At 37.0% G+C, this 16,609-nt stretch overlaps 1 protein-coding gene across 1 annotated transcript; it reads right to left on the bottom strand.

The window, feature by feature from the left end:
- Nucleotides 1-6,950: 6,950 nt before the first annotated feature.
- On the bottom strand, nt 6,951-8,609 carry LOC105439053. Its single transcript, XM_011667565.1, has one exon. The coding sequence runs from the start codon at nt 8,607-8,609 to the stop codon at nt 6,951-6,953; it is 1,659 nt and encodes a 552-aa protein (XP_011665867.1).
- Between the last annotated feature and the right edge of the window lie 8,000 nt (nt 8,610-16,609).

Raw genomic sequence — 16,609 nt, 5'->3', positions numbered from 1 at the left:
AAATACGCTCACATCCATCTCCTTTATATATTATTATAATCAAAATAGTGAAACACAGGTTTTTCATCATGAACAGTGTTACATCGTCAATATTTATATTTATCTATGTTTATATATAACCCTACATGGTACATTAAGTGGACATCATAAAAATCCTAACCCTAACCCTAACCCTAACCCTAACCCTAAAACCTAACCCTAAACCTAACCCTAACCCTAACCCTAATGTCTACTTAATGACTCATTTTTTCACTCCCAATGTCCTTCCAATGACGCCTTTAGTAAAATTACATATATAGAGAGTGATATATAACAAAATTGGGCCTTCCACAACAAATAAAACGTAAAAAACGTTAAGAGGATACCAAATTGTCCTCCTAATCACAATGTCTACTTAATGACTCATTTTCACTCCAAATGTCCCTCTTATGACGCCTTTAGTAAAACATACATATATATATATATATATATATATATATATATATATATAAATTATGTATCAGAGCAGAAGGGATGCATTGTAGTCAGTATAAAATGTATTCTTATATAAATGGCAAGCGGGCAAGAGAACAAAACGTTTAAAGAAAGAAGCTTGTATTCTAAATCCAATAGAATGACACAACATGAAGAGAAAAATGAGGCATAATTGCTGTAATGAGCATGAAATCTGTGTTTGTAGCAATGAAATGTAAATAATAAATATTACTTTTAACAATAAGTAAAATAGACAGGACGGAGAGTGTAGAGAGTCTAAGAGACAGAAAATGAGAGAGACAGTGTGTTTCTTTCTCTATTTTTTATTTTGCTTTCTCGTACAAAATTTGAAGTAACATGCGAATATAAAAAAAAAAAAGTAAAATGTGTTGTGTGAATGCACTTCTTAGTAAAGACTTCAAACGTTAAACTTCTTATCTGTCACAATGCGTTCTGGAAACGAGTGTCAAACCTAACCTTGCTCATATACAACATGCCTTTCTATAAACCCAGTACCATAACATACCCCCTAACCACTACGTCATGCCTCCATAGCTTACCCGAGTATAACAACTTACTGATAGAGTGTAAAATCTTGTCATGCATTATGATATTGAGGTCAAAGGTGATGATATTCTGTTCATGTACTCAATCTGATGATCTATTCAGACCACAATTTGCCTTTGTTCGGTTTTAGTCCAGGCACGCTATCCCCTCTTTCTCTCTCTCTCTCTCTCTCTCTCTCTCTCTTTCTATGTATATGAATATTGATGGCAATGATATAAATTATAATAATCATATTATTCATGATAGTAACGGTAGTAGTAATAATGTAAATAATGATTTTAAAAAAAAAATACAACGTGATGATGGTACAATATTATTATACCTGTCATGAAATCACAACTGTTAAAACAATTGTAATGCCATGTTTATTTTTTTTTTCTTTTCTTCTTTTTCTTTTTCCTTCTTTTTTCTCCCTTTTTTCCTCCATTTACCTTCTCCTCATTTATCTTTTCGTTTAAAGGGACTATGTCCCTTTTGCAGCCAACCTCAAATTCTGTAGAACTTTGCAGGAATTATGAATATGTCATGTATGTCCTATCTGTGAAATATAAACGTTAGCAGTGTCCTCGTATTCAAATTATGCAAGGAAACCCGTTTACTTGCTAGACTTCACTGTCAGACACTATTGAGTGAATGACTGGCTTTTTTTTTCTTCTTTGGTAATAACATACATGAAAAGAGTTGTAATGGGTACATGAGCATTTGTCTACATCAATAACCCACTTCTTGTGATGGCCAAGATTAAACTGATTAAATCTTTGCGCAGCATAAAACGTATGACCATTCGGTACAATTGTCTGAAAATCAAGACTATTACTTTTGGGCTCTATAGCCCTAAAGTCGATTTGACAACTAAAAGTCGTTATTTTCCCACTTGAAGACATTTTCAAGCGCCAACTTTTTTTAGGGAAGTTCTAAATCGGTATTATCTTTCAAATGCAGTTGGAATTTAACTTTTTCATTTGGTTGGCCTGCAAATGGGACATAGTACCGTTAAAGCTTTATTTTAACCAATATCAGGTGGATCTGTAGTGGGTGTGGGGAGGAAGGTCTGCGGATCACAGTTATTTGGTTAACTTTTTCCATACCCGGGCAGCTCGAACGGATGCACCTGCTTTTAAAATATTTATATATGCTTTCTTTTGATTTTTTAATCTCAATTCATAAAAATGATAATAATAATAATAAATGCCTTTTCTTTCGCCCCCCATCACTGTCGTTTAATCTAGATTCACTTCTCTTCTATAACCCTACTCGATTATAACTCAACATGTAATAACAATTCCCCTCCCCCCCCCTCTCTCTCATTTAGAATTATAGTTCATTAATTTTGAACATGAAATTTGTGAGTGACATATGAGAGAAACAATACCTTTCTTTACCGTCCGATTGAGCCCGGGAAGGGGGGGGGGGGGGGGTAATCAGAATCGGTTCGGACTACGGACGATGGTGCGCAGCTAAAATCACCGAACCTTTATATTTACCAGGGATTCTTGGCATCAATTTTCATGTTTTGTTATGGATCTAGCTCAGTTGGGGAGGGGGGGGGGGGAGAAAAAGTGTTGGTATTGTATTTGTATGTGTGTGTGTGTGTGTGTGTGTGTGTATGTCTATTGAGAGAGTATTATAATGAAAGAATGGAGGAGAGAGAAAAATATAGAGATGGGGAAAGAGAATGAGAAACAATGGAGAGAGAGAGAGAGAGAGGAGGAATGATAAAGAACGAGAGAGAGAGAGAGAGAGAAAGAGAGAGCTGGAGAGAAAAGAAGTAGGGAGAGGAAGAGAAAAAGGGAGGGAAAGGAGAATGAAAGTTAGATTGGGAAAAAACAATAAACAAGCGGTTGTTGGGTTATATCCATTATGATATTACACAATCTCTTCAATTATAATACTATTTCAGTTATACCGTTCAGCTATTTCACATATTTCAAGTAATTAAGCCAAAGGCATAGCTCCAAACGTACACGAGTACAATGTCATGTATTATTTAGTAGTCTTACCAAACATGGTTAAAGGTAATACAAAGTTTTGGGAAATTTTGAAATTGGGTGGATAGTGATTCTTTACCATTTTGATATATTTGGTTGCCCCTGTGGATGTATTATAAGCACTAGAAAAATTAGCCCCTAAAACAATTCTGCTTTTGAGAAATATTGAATATAAAAATTACCGGTGCTCCCGGTAAATTTTGATGAATTGCAAATTGCGCGTATACGGCCGTACAATGTTAGCTGCGACCATGAAAATCTCAGAATATGTAGTTGTGATATATAATTTCCAAACGGGAAGAGCTAATCGGTCGATTATAGTCAAGAAACATTGTTTGATAGCTTAATTAATATCTTGACCTTGAGAGGGAGTTATACAACATAAAGAGTTTATTATTTACAATTTCAAAACTTTAGACTCGTTTTCAACCGCGACAACGATCACTTAATATTGTAGAATCGCATTTGCTTCCATTATGTTCATTTGAACCAAATTCATGACCCCATACCAAAACTTTGTATTACCTTTAATGACCTTTGATGGTACTTTTCATTTCCATGCAGCATGCACTGTTGCATAGACAGCCTGTTGTTCAAATTGTTTCGGTTTTACGTCGTGGGTATCCTGCATGAGTAGATATGCTATAAATTTACTTTACTTGTATAATATCAGTAAGTAAAATTTAACTTCGGTTGGGTGATAAAGGGGCGGATATCACAATCCATATTTGCCCCATTAACGAGCATATAGACTGATTATCAATTTCAATTTATACCTAAACAACTTAGCCCTGCAATTGCGTTACAATTATTGGGATATCGTCCGCAAGTGAGCTACTAAGTACTATGTCCGAGCGTTTAAGAGTGAAGCGCGCCATCTCCAATTCACTGTTACTATGCATACATTAGTCAACCTATCTATTTGATAACATAGCAGAGCGTCATCTCTTGGTGAGACTTTGTTAACCATTACATTGTGGTTGGTAAGGGTTGAGGCCAGAGGGAATTCCCATTTTAGGGACCTATACGCACTGTGCCCTTGTATGCTGTCTTTCCTGTATAGATCGACTGCAATAATGACCATTTAGTATTCAGCATTCGGAAAAGATGTGTTGTTACTATAAAAGGAGTTTGCTAACATACTTGTCATATGCATTACCGTAACAAGAAAAAGGGGTTCAGAAGGTACGGACATGGTTTTGTAAGATTAATCAACATTTTCAGTGGGAAATCGTGATAATAATTTATAATTTACATCGTATTTATTAATTTGCAAATCATGGATAGCGTTCTCTTTCTGTTTTACTCCTTTGATTTACTCCTTTTACATACAACTTTTGCATTAATACTTGCACTGATTTGAACATTTTGAGGTATCGTTATCCAAACTTATTATCACCGATGTCCTCTATGATTCTCATACATGGATAATAAATATTTATGCATATTCTAACAAGGATCCTGTGCCTCATCAGCATGGTATTAACAATAGCCATGGTGATTATACACGAACATGATCGTCATCATCGTCACCACCATCATCATTATTATAATCACTATCAGTTTCATAACAATCAACATGGTTATAGCGATGCAGCCAGGTGTGAATCCCTTGTGACGGTCAAACACTTAGCAGTAGGACGACAGGTCTACCTCCCTCTGGGGGTCAAAATTATGATTTTAAATAATCATGATACTCTTCGATGTATCATTGATGCATGATCTTATATAACTCTATTACAGGGATAACGCTAACGTATCCTAGGTACAATCAAAGGTGTATTTGTTATTGTTTCTTACTGGTGTCTTTCCTTATTCTCTCTCTTTTTGTCTACATTATCCTATTTCTCTCGCTTATATTACTTAGCCCTATTCCAACTACGCAGTATGCTCGTTTGGTTTTTTGAAATTTGTTTGAATACATTAAGTGTAAACGCCACTCTAAAAGAATTACACATATTGATTAGGTATTCTTTATTAAGTTTATGTTTTAATTTATTGGGCGGATGGAATGAAAACACATGTTATAATGTTTTCTTTGAAAATGTCACTGGTAATAAAGTAATAATAGATACCAGAATGAAAATGAACAAAATAAACATGACTTACAATCCACTCTTCATAGTAAGGAGTGTTTCATCAACGCTTAAGAACTACTCTTTGCACTGTTGACAAGTGATATTTTGGACTAAATAAAGATATAAATAAAATGAAACAATTCCTTTAAATTACAAAGCATTACTGTTAAAATATTCTTAAAAGCCTATTGCCATAACAAGTGTCCTCCTTTTCAGCTAGAATGTTTAGCAAAGTTTTACAAACTGCATTTACAAACCCGGTGTTTTTTTTCTTCATTCTAAAGCCCGTCTAACCTCATATGTTACACTACTTATATGACTAGGAATTTAACCAAAAACAAAGCGAAGATACATAAATATAGGCTTACTGTAAAGTATGTAACAGATTTACATCCCACGAAATATAATTACATTTACCTTAAAATGTTATGTATTTCAACAAAATCATGTACTAGTATTTTAGCATACATGTAATGTTGGATCGTGCGTAATTTACAATGATAAGAAAATAACAAGCAACATATTAAAGTTATACATTAACAAGAATAATTCACATAGATAAATATAATTGAATATAACTTTAAATGGCATACCATACGAAGAAATGAAGAAAGAAAAACAAATAAATGTTTTAAACAAATAGTCCTCATATTAATGATAATACGATTTCGTTGAAATACACTTTAATAGGGACAGTGCCAATATTGCGGGTAATAATATAAACAAAGAAAGTTTTACTGTAATGTACAGTTTATTGATAGATTAATGTAGAAGGCAAAAGTAAAAACCAAACAAGAGGTACAGAACTGATTAGATTCATCAAGGGTATATGATATTTTCAGTTTGACGGATTTGAGATAAATGTCAGTTTGGAAAAAATGTTTGACAGCGGTATGAAAAGTAATAACATGACACAGTCATACTTTTCGATTTGATATAGATGCAAGAGATTATAAGGCTTACTTAATCGCTGGTACATTAATTTTGTTAAGTACATAACAGTAATGTATCATGATTTCGCATGCATTTAATATAAATATAATATTACACGTACAAATGAAAAATAAAATATTCAGTTTTTCGAACCATATACAACAACAAAACATACTAGAATATAAAACTCATTGAGGTTTTAATGTAGAATAGAAACGTAAACACCGCAGGAGAGATACGGAATAATAAGTCTACAGAACTGATGAGAATCATGAAAGGCATGTGATGTTTTCAGTTTGACTGATTTGAGATAGACGTGAAGCAGTATGGAACTATGTTTGACAGGGGTATGAAACAAAAACATAAGAAATCCATACTAAAGTGCGATTTGGTATAGATGCTAAAGATTTACTGAGTCACCGGTTCGTTTATCTGTTTTCAGTACAACAGCAATGTATTATGAAGTCGCATGTATTTATAATAATATCGCAATAAAAGGAATGAATTAATAACTGTTATCAATTATAAACATCAGTATTGTGAATTCAGATTATGAACATAAATATAAAAATGTTCACATTGTTTACTTCAAACGCTTTGTACCCCATTTATTAATTACTGTAATTCTAATTTACATTGTTAAAGAAATACAATACTTTATAATTATTGAAAGTTAAAAAATATTTTATTACGGGTATGGTGTTTAACAACTTTTTAAAAGTCACCGGGATTTTAAAGTAATATAAAGTAAAATTATTATTGTGTAGTATTTAATATGTTTTCCTTCGTGAAAAAACAGATGCTTCAATTTCACTTCAACTGAGTTATATGAACAATTGAATAATCCTATATCCCGTTGAGGCTAATTAATCCTGCAGTGTGAGAAATATCATCTATCTCTTCGGATGATTCATACAATAAATCTCTTCTTGTACACTGAAAGCTTGGCTCCGTCACAAGTTACAATATAACCATTAGGAACTACTAGGCATGGTTTAAAGTAATTTTCGCTGATCAGGTCTGAATGCTCGTATTCAACAATTCTCCGTGCCTCGATGGTACCGTCACGTGTCACCTGATCAACTGCGTAGATAGTACGCTCTCTATCCCAGTATGCGATGTAGAGTGTGTCTGTCAGTTTGTCAACGCGACACCATGGTACGAACCACTCATCAGAGTGTATGACGGCCTTCTCTTCTCCTAATCGTGAGATGACAGTGAATTCATTATCATCTGTCTTCAAAACGATTTCACCTGATGACAGTGCTTGTATCTTACCCCACGCCATCTTGCCCTGCATCGTAATAGTGTTTACTATCTTACCATCAGCAGGATTGATGACGTAGATATTAGGCTGCTTGTTCTGAGCAGCGAGGGTCATCCCATCCCTGTCAACATCAACGTGTACTTGATTAGAGAGGTTATTCCTCGGTAAGCTGATGTCTCTAACCACCTTCCATTGTCTGTCATAAAGAGTGATGAATCCATCCAAACTGCCACCCTTGCAGCTTCGTCTCCACTTACCGCATACTACTACGTTGCTGTCTATGGGGGCACATGATGAAATATACATGCTACTATCTCCTTCAATGACTTTCTTTGTGTTTTCAGTTCTGATATTTGTAACATACGTTGCTTTTTTATCTAAGTCCCGCACACATATTTCATCGTCACTGATCAAACCACGCACCCATGGGTTATTAACAATCGATGGAATGTGGATTGACTTGACAAGCTCCCATTTACCGATGTAGCCATCAATTTTCCCGTAGTGTTCCCCACCTACATCACCCTCGACAAACTTCACTCTCTGCACTTCGCTCCTTATTCGTTCAAGGCAGTTGCTAACATCTTGATGAACACTCAAATTCAAATTGTCATTTAGAAATGCAAGTACTTGAGGGGCTTTATTCACTATTGTTTTGTCATCTTGTTTTATTTGTTTGACCTTGGATTCAACATTATCTATGTTGCTGATTGCACGCTGATTCTTACTTGTGAGATCTTTTATCTTGTTAGCAACCACCTCGCTGATTGCCTTTGTTTCTGACAGGAATTTTGCTTGGCTTTCTTTGATGGGTAGTTGCTGCTTTTCTGCTTCTTCGTGACATGATTTGATCCGTCTTTCCCTCTTTTCGTTAATAATTTGTATTTCTTTATCCACCTCCTCGTCGATCGAACAAATCGATTGTTTCTCCTTGTCTTGTACACTCTTCAATTTGTCTTCGAATGCCACCTTGAGTTCATCGTTGATTGATTGAAAATGGTTACTTGCAGAGGTAACAGTGTAATTTAGTTTAGAGGAAAGCGCTTTCAGTTGTTTCTTCATTTCCTCTATCTCCTGCTGCTTGTCATCCAATATCCTCCTCCTCTCCAAGATGACATCCTCGATGTCGTCTAGTTCACACGGCTTATGATCTTTCGTAGCGCATGGGTGACAAACTGGGATTGTGTGTTCTTTGCAGTAAAATTTGATTGGCTCCCCGTGTTTATCACATGACCATGTCATGTCATGACCTTTTCTAGTGCGTAGCTTTTCATCTCTCTCTCCTGAGAACTTAGACGCCATGATGAGAAGCAAATGGTAGCCAGTAACCTGCATCGTTAACAATAATACACATTCATTTAGAGAAAGACTTTAGGAGAAGACACAGAGAAGCGGATCAAGAAACAAAGACATGTACGAGGGGCGGAGAAAGAATGAACAGGAAAGCACAATCATAGACTTGAATATCAATCATATCATCTAATCTTAACTCTATTATTGCACGTCAGTACATTATGACTGACATATTTATATTGAGTAAGGTGAATATGAAATCATTTCATTTCATTTCGTTTATTTCCATTTCCAACAAAATCAAATGAAATATATGGAATTGCATTGTACATAGTTGATAACTAAGAAGACTACAAAGGCAATCAGATGCGAGGATCACCGCACTATCAGCCTGGTATCACATGCTTCTAAAGTATTGCTAAAGGTACTCTACCATCGGATTGATGCGAGGTTCAAAGATTATTATGGAAATGACCAATTTGGCTTTCGTAAAGGGGTCGGTACTCGAGAAGCAATCGCTGTAATGAGAATACTAAGTGAGAGATGTATACAGCATGATCAGGACCTATATATCAGTTTTGTGGACTACGAAAAGGCATTTGATCGTGTCAATTGGACTAGGTTGATGGAAGTGCTGTCAGCCATTGGTGTTGATTGGAAAGACCGTAGACTGCTTGCATCCTTATACATGGCTCAGACTGCTAGCGTTCGCGTTGTAGATGGGGTCTCTAAACCAGCTGTCATGGGACGCGGAACACGTCAGGGATGCCTTCTGTCTCCTCTTCTCTTCAATATCTATGCAGAGGCAATGGTGAGAGAAGCTCTGGTAACGTTAGAAGAAGGAGTGACCGTTGGAGGAGTGTCAATTAAGTCTGTACGGTATGCTGATGATCAGGCCACGCTCGCTGATACTGCCGATGGTCTTCAAAGACAGATGGTACAGTAAAGATGGACCAGGTGGTCAGGAGCTATGGCATGAGAATCAACGAGATGAACACGAAGGTGTTGATGATAATTAAAAGCAAGACAAAGGAAATAACTATCATAAAAAATGGCAACAGACTAGTGCAAGTCAACCACTTCAAGTATCTATGCAGTGTGCTGACTGAGGATGGCAAGTCTGCCAAAGATGTCAACTTGCGCTCAGCTCTGGCAAGAGCTGCCTTCATTCAACGACAAGCTATCCTGATGAGCCACAATATCGACCTTAGTTTGAGAAAGCGTCTTGTGAAGTATCTAGTATGGAGTGTACTTTTGTATGGGGCAGAGACGTGGACACTCACTAAAAAGGACATGCAGCGATTGGAGGCGGTCGAAACGTGGTGCTGGCGCAAATTACTAGGTGTGTCTCGGATGGACAGAGTTTCGAATGAAGAGGTGTTGCATCGAGCTCAAGAAAAGCGGGTGCTGATTCAAACGATTAGAGAGAGACAGAAGAAATGGCTTGGACACATAATGTGGCATGATTAGGGCTTGATGCTCAGAGTCAAAGAAGGTCGTATTCATGGAAAGAAGAAGAGGGGAAGACCTCGTAAAGGCTTTCTAGACGATGTTATCACACAATGTGGAGCAACAGGGTATGAAACGATGAAACGGTTGCCTCAAGACCGAGGAACTTGGAGAGAAACTTGGAGAGACACTTGATATATAATTTTGAATGGGTCACTGAACCTGTCATGAACTGACAGATCACTATGGATGATAGTAAAACAATAAAACTTATCAATGTATTTGTAATTGTAATTGGTCCAAAGTGTACAACAGGCATAAACAGCATGTTAGTCGTGGAGGGGACTGCTACAAGCGATAGGCTTGTAGATCCCTATAACTCCCTATAACTTATATGTGCAAAAATAGGATATCAATAATAAGGGAACGCACGAATACATAAACCGAATAGACAGAACATAACATGAGTGAAGTGGACAGGAAAAGAAGGGAGATAAGGAACAATAGAGGTTAGGGCTTTACCTATAAACACACACAACAAAACACGGACCGACCGGAATACGGATGGCAATACAACATGAATGGAAATATAATAGAGTATATTATTAGGTGAAATAAATTGAATGTGGGTAAGCTGACTTTTAAATTTAAATTTAAACGAATTTAAACGAGGGGCATTCCTGATGCAATCATCAAAAATAGTCCAAAGATCCGGGCCTGCGTAAGTGAATATGGATTTAGCGAGTATAGTTCTAGTAAATGGCAAATGGAATTCTTTAGACTGGCGTGTTGGGTATTTGTGTAAATTTTTATTTTTGATGAATATTCAATTAAAGATTGGGGGTAGCGTATTATTATTTAACTGGTACATAAACATACCGAGGTTTTAACGATATATATGCTTTATTTTAAAGAAATTATTTTTGATGAATAAAACATCGGTATGGGATCTCCAGGACGTGTTACAGATAACACGCATAGCTTTCCTTTGTAGAATAATACGTGCTATATGGGAGCATTATATTGGTATTGTAGCGCGTCCTTCCCAAACTCAACCCTAAACAACCAATAGAGAAGACAACTATAATAACTTGACTTAAGTTCTATGCATATTTATATATTTCAGAGGAATGTTGTTCTTGATGTGTGGCTAACACTCGAAAACTGGAAGGGGCGTCCTAAAAGCGGCCCTTTTGATGAATAATAGTATTATTTTGGTCAATATACTATTTTATGTAAACCTTAAACTACAATGAGTTTTGTGTCATATGGCAGATATTTACAGCTTGTTGATCGTTAGAGAAGCATATGTCCTTGCTATACATGGGGGCAGTCCAGAACTACTTCTGAGGTGAGGAAGAGGTACTGGGTCGTCGATGATACAAAGCTCTTCAGAGACGTTGTGCATATATGCACCATTTGTCGCAGGAGCAAGGGAGACCTCTGGAACAGAAGATGGTTGATCTTCCAGCGTCCCGGGTGACCCCCACTCACCGCTATTCCAGACGACTCTGGTTGATCACCTTGGACCATTCAATAAAAAGGTCAACCGCAATACCACAAGTCAGGGTTACTCTGTAGTGTTCACGTGTGCTGTCATCAGAGCTGTGCATCTTACCTGTGTGCAAGACTTGTCCACACAAGCCTTTCTTCAAGCCCTAGACCGTTTCGTCAGCATTAGAGGTGCCTCTGCTACAATCGTTAGTGACAACGGGACCTGTTTCCGTGGTGTGCACAGCAGGATCGATGAGCTCAATCTACGACTGGACCAAACTGAGCTCAGGGAACACTGTAACCGTTCCAGGGTTACATGGAAGTTTGGACCATCTGGTGTACCTCACCATCAGGGTGCGGTCGAGCGAATGGGTCAAGAGGTCAAGAAGGCCATGAGGCACTTAGTAAAGGTGGATCGATTGTCCTTTCCTGAATGGGAGACTGTTCTGCGCAAGATTTTGGGTCTTACTGCTGTGTTATCCTCGCCGTTGTACCATCCTCCTCTCACTCCAAACCATTTCTTGATCGGAAGGGGAGATCTTCAAAGTCCTGTCGTTCCTTGCGAGCAGTACCATTGTGACTTAAAAAAGCGTAAAGAGCTCTGTAATGTAATTGTCGACGAGTCGATGAGATGGATGGACTGTATTCACAAACTATCTCCTCGACCAAAGAACCAGCACATGGCCGAGAACCTAGAAGTGGGGGATATCGTATTGGTCATCGGTGAAGACTAGAAACGTGGAACTTTGCGAATGGCCGAAATCAGCCAGGTCTTCCCAGGGGAAAGATGAGCTAGTGCGTATATCGTCGAGCTCCAATACGGGGAAAAGACTACTTGCAAAGAGACCCGTTATTAAACTGATTCTTCTAATGAAGAGAACAGAGAGATACGTTTAACAAGACTTTATAGGACAAATGAACCTTGATCTGTCTATGACTGTATAGTTTATCCCTCCTTAGACTCTTAAGTGTTGAATTCGTCACATATGTATGCATATTATGTATTTTGTTCCTTTAGTAATAGCAAAGATCGTTAATAGTGTTTAAAGTCTGACTTTGTGTCCTTTGGTGAATTCTGTCATGTTTAAGGAGTTTGGATGTCATATAATGCCTTTTTGTTTAGTTCAAGACTTGGGTAAGACTAGGGAAAGAAGTCCCGGAATCCGCAATGTTTTCATACATGTACATCAGCAGTTGCTCACGAAGACTAACTATTCCTTTACGGTATGTTTACCTTCATATTATACTATTCCTTAACGGTATCTTTACCTTCATAATTGTCTTTGTCTTTAAGGTGAAAGAGTAAATTAGAAGATTAAGAAGCAAGTAAGCTTTCTGGAAAATAATCTCACTTACGTTTCACAATCGTAACAAAATGTATGAAAGATTGTACATTGTGTGTAGTACTCGGACTTCCTACAGAGATGTATCGATTGAGGCATTTAAACTTAAAGGGAACCAAAACCTTCATACTAAGTTACTTTTATTGTAAAGAGTAAGATATTTGAATAAAATCAGTGATTTTTTTTTTTTAATCGTGCAAGGAATAAGGAAGTTAAAGCTTAATAAATGACTAGTCACTAGAGGGCGATATTTAATTTGATGACATCATTTGTGGACAACTCTCCATGCCTTTTGTACATCATATTTAACAATTCTTTCGTTGTCTTCGTATTTATTTGCCTTCTTGATCCAACTTCATAACATGTGAAGTAGAATACCATTTTGCATTTTATACCTTGCTTTCAGGGGAGTAGTTTATCTCAATCACAAGAAAGAAGGAAAAACATGAAGTATGATCTTTAACATATATTCAGGAACATAATTAGTGCATGACAGTCTGTGGAAAATAAATACTTCGTCTTGTTTACGGCCAAAAGAACAGAGAAAATGGCAAGTGGGCTTTGCCTTTCAGAAATTTCCTCTTTTTTGATGATGTTGTTGATGAGTTTAGAATAAACATGATGTTGTTGATGAGTTTAGAATAAATCGGAAGCGAAGTTCAGAACGTAACAATGTTCGATGACTTGAATGGGGGGGGGGGGAGGGGGGGGGGGCAGGGGTTATCGGCCGGCGCGATTGTCAAATTTCCCAGGTCAAAACAGAAGAAAAACAAATTAGTGTCCCCCCCCCCCCCCTCCGTCCCCAACTAGGCGAAATATCGGCTGGCACGATTTTCAATTAATTTCAAATTGGGGCCTCCCCCTAAGAAATCCTGGATCCGCGCCTGAATACCACAATATATCCCCTAACCCCTACGTCACAACTTACAAGCTTACCGAGTATAACAACATGTTTACTGACAGAGTGTGAATAAAGCATGTCATGCTTTATGATATGGAGGTCAAAGGTGATGACATTCTTTTCATCTACTCAATCTGATAATCTATTCATACCTGAATTTGTAATTGTTCGCTTTCAGCGTGGACGGGCAATGGAATGTCACATATAAACGGGATTCCCCCCTCCACCTTCACGTGATGTTATTTTCTTAAATAGTACGAGTGCATACATAAAAATGAAGACATACAGAAATACGATATGTTATCATGACTACTACATGAGAACACCATTTCTGTGCCTCTGAAATTGTTTAAAAAACAATAAACACGAAACCAAGTGCAGGTGATTTAGTTAAGTGATTTACACTAGATCTCAGCGCTGTATAGTATAGTATAGTATAGTATTTATTTTCCGTTTTAAAAACAAACACTATTGAGCATTCCAGATTACTAGATATTTTGAAGATATGCTGCGGTATCGACGGTGTTGCTCTCGGCTGGATCGAGTCATACTTGTCTGATCGACATCAAAAAGTTAAAATTGATGGCATTGTCTCTGACTCTTTCCAGGTGCCCTTTGGTGTGCCACAGGGCTCTCGGCTCGGCCCTTTGCTTTTTATGTTATACACGAGTAATCTAATCAAGAGCACTCAGGATAATTTTCCTGAAGTCTCCTGTCACTGTTATGCAGACGACACACAATTATTTTTATCCTTTAGACCATCCACTACTACTCAAGATGCAAGTGTTTCAATGTTGGAAAAATGTGTTAATTTTATTCATAGATGGATGCTTAACAATAATCTTAAGCTAAACGATAGTAAGAGTGAATTTTTGGTTATAGGAACTCCACAACAGATCTCAAAAATAAGCATTGACGGTGTAAGAGTTGGATCCTCCAATGTGATACCCTCTGTTACAGCAAGGAATTTAGGAGTATACTTTGATACTAATTTAACCATGGAAACACATGTTAAAAATATATGCAAATCAACATACTATCTTCTGTACAATCTCAGACGTATCCGCAAATATTTTGATCAAGAAAGTATGAAATTGGTTGTACACGCTCTTATCACAAGTAAGCTTGATTATTGTAACGGGTTGCTGTTTGGAATGCCTGATTCTCTGATAGCTAAGTTACAAAGAGTACAAAATGCATGTGCAAGACTTGTCTATCGTCGGTCGAAATTCACTTCAACCGCACCTCTTCTGAGAGAACTCCACTGGTTGCCAGTCCGTCAAAGAATCTCATTCAAAATATTGTTAATCGTCTATAAATCATTGAGCGGTCAAGCCCCTAATTACATCAAAGAATTACTTCAACTCAAAGTCCAATCACACAGTCGTAGCCTGCGCAGTTCCACAGATAAATTACTGCTTCAGATTCCCCATGGCAAAACTAAAGTAACTCTTGGGGACCGTGCTTTTGCTATTGCCGCCCCCAAATTATGGAATAGCTTGCCAATAGAAATAAGAAGCACTCCATCTCTCAATGTTTTTAAATCCAATTTAAAAACTTATTTGTTCAACTGAGTGATCTTATTTTGTAGAATTTAGTAAAAAGGAGCTCTTAACCAGCGCAGCTGAATATATTTTGTATGAAAGCTGCGCTATATAAATCTATTATTATTATTATTATTATTATATAATACAAGTATATACATAGTGTAAATAAAACGGCTGGATAGCCCATATTCAGCTGTGCCAGGCACGACACTGCTGGTCTTCCATGGGGTCCAGGAATCATATACATAAATATAAAATATGACGTACAATTATTTACTAAATTAAAGGGTATAAGAAAAGGTACAATACACATTTATAAATGCTTAAACTCTACAAAATGGTAGTTGTGTGAAAGGACTACGAAAGTCCACCCCCCCCCCCCTCCCGAGTCTGGAATAGGTCAATTTATTATCAAGGTCTGGGTGATTGGGCATGTGAGTAGAACAACGTTAATTCGCGCTTAAAACTATTCAGAGTTGAGGCATTTCTAACAAGTACAGGGAGATTATCATAAGCAATAGCTCCTCTATACTTAAAAGTTCTTTTCAAAAATCCAGTATTAGGTTTAGGCGTATATAGTCTCCCGCCAAAGCGTAAGTGGTATTCGTGCACAGAGATACTAAAAAGGTCTGAAATGTAAACAGGGGTCATCTCATTAAGTGATTTAAACATATAAGTTAGCAAATGCTGATTTCTCCTGTCGTGTAACGATTCCCAGTTAAGGGCATTGTGAATTTCTAAATCGGGTATATGAGAGTCACGATTGATATGTAAAATCAAACGCCCAGCACGATTTTGGAGCTTTTGTAATATTTCAGTTAAATATTTGCAGGCCGAACCATATACAACATCTCCATAGTAGAAGTGGGGAAGAACAACTGCATTATATATTAGTTTTAATATAGATTCATTCAAGGTGCTTCTTAATCTACCAAGAAAGCTTACCATTTGTCCTATTTTTTTCACCATCTTATCAGTGTGAATATTCCATTTAATTTGGAATATAATATATGTATAAATAACACTATTTTTTTTCCTTCTGTTTTGACCTGGGAAATTTGACAATCGCGCAGGCCGATAACCCCTGCCCCCCCCATATATTATACTAATTATTATACTAGATCTCAGCACTGTATAATATATGTTTACTTACATTACACTGAAAAGGGCATTCTAATGCATTTACCGAACACATGTACTCCAAACAAACATGATGCATACTTTATAGACACTGTCTGTTGTCTATGCAAGGTTGACTTTTGGGTTTACCTTTAT

Source organism: Strongylocentrotus purpuratus, unplaced genomic scaffold, assembly GCF_000002235.5.
Source record: "Strongylocentrotus purpuratus isolate Spur 01 unplaced genomic scaffold, Spur_5.0 spur5_scaffold_20, whole genome shotgun sequence".
NCBI lineage: Eukaryota > Metazoa > Echinodermata > Echinoidea > Camarodonta > Strongylocentrotidae > Strongylocentrotus > Strongylocentrotus purpuratus.
This window is presented reverse-complemented; position numbering and strand designations above follow the sequence as displayed.

What these genes read in the sequence shown, in the direction of transcription:
- LOC105439053 (XM_011667565.1), bottom strand. Translation starts at nt 8,609, where the DNA reads ATGGCGTCTAAGTTCTCAGGAGAGAGAGATGAAAAGCTACGCACTAGA.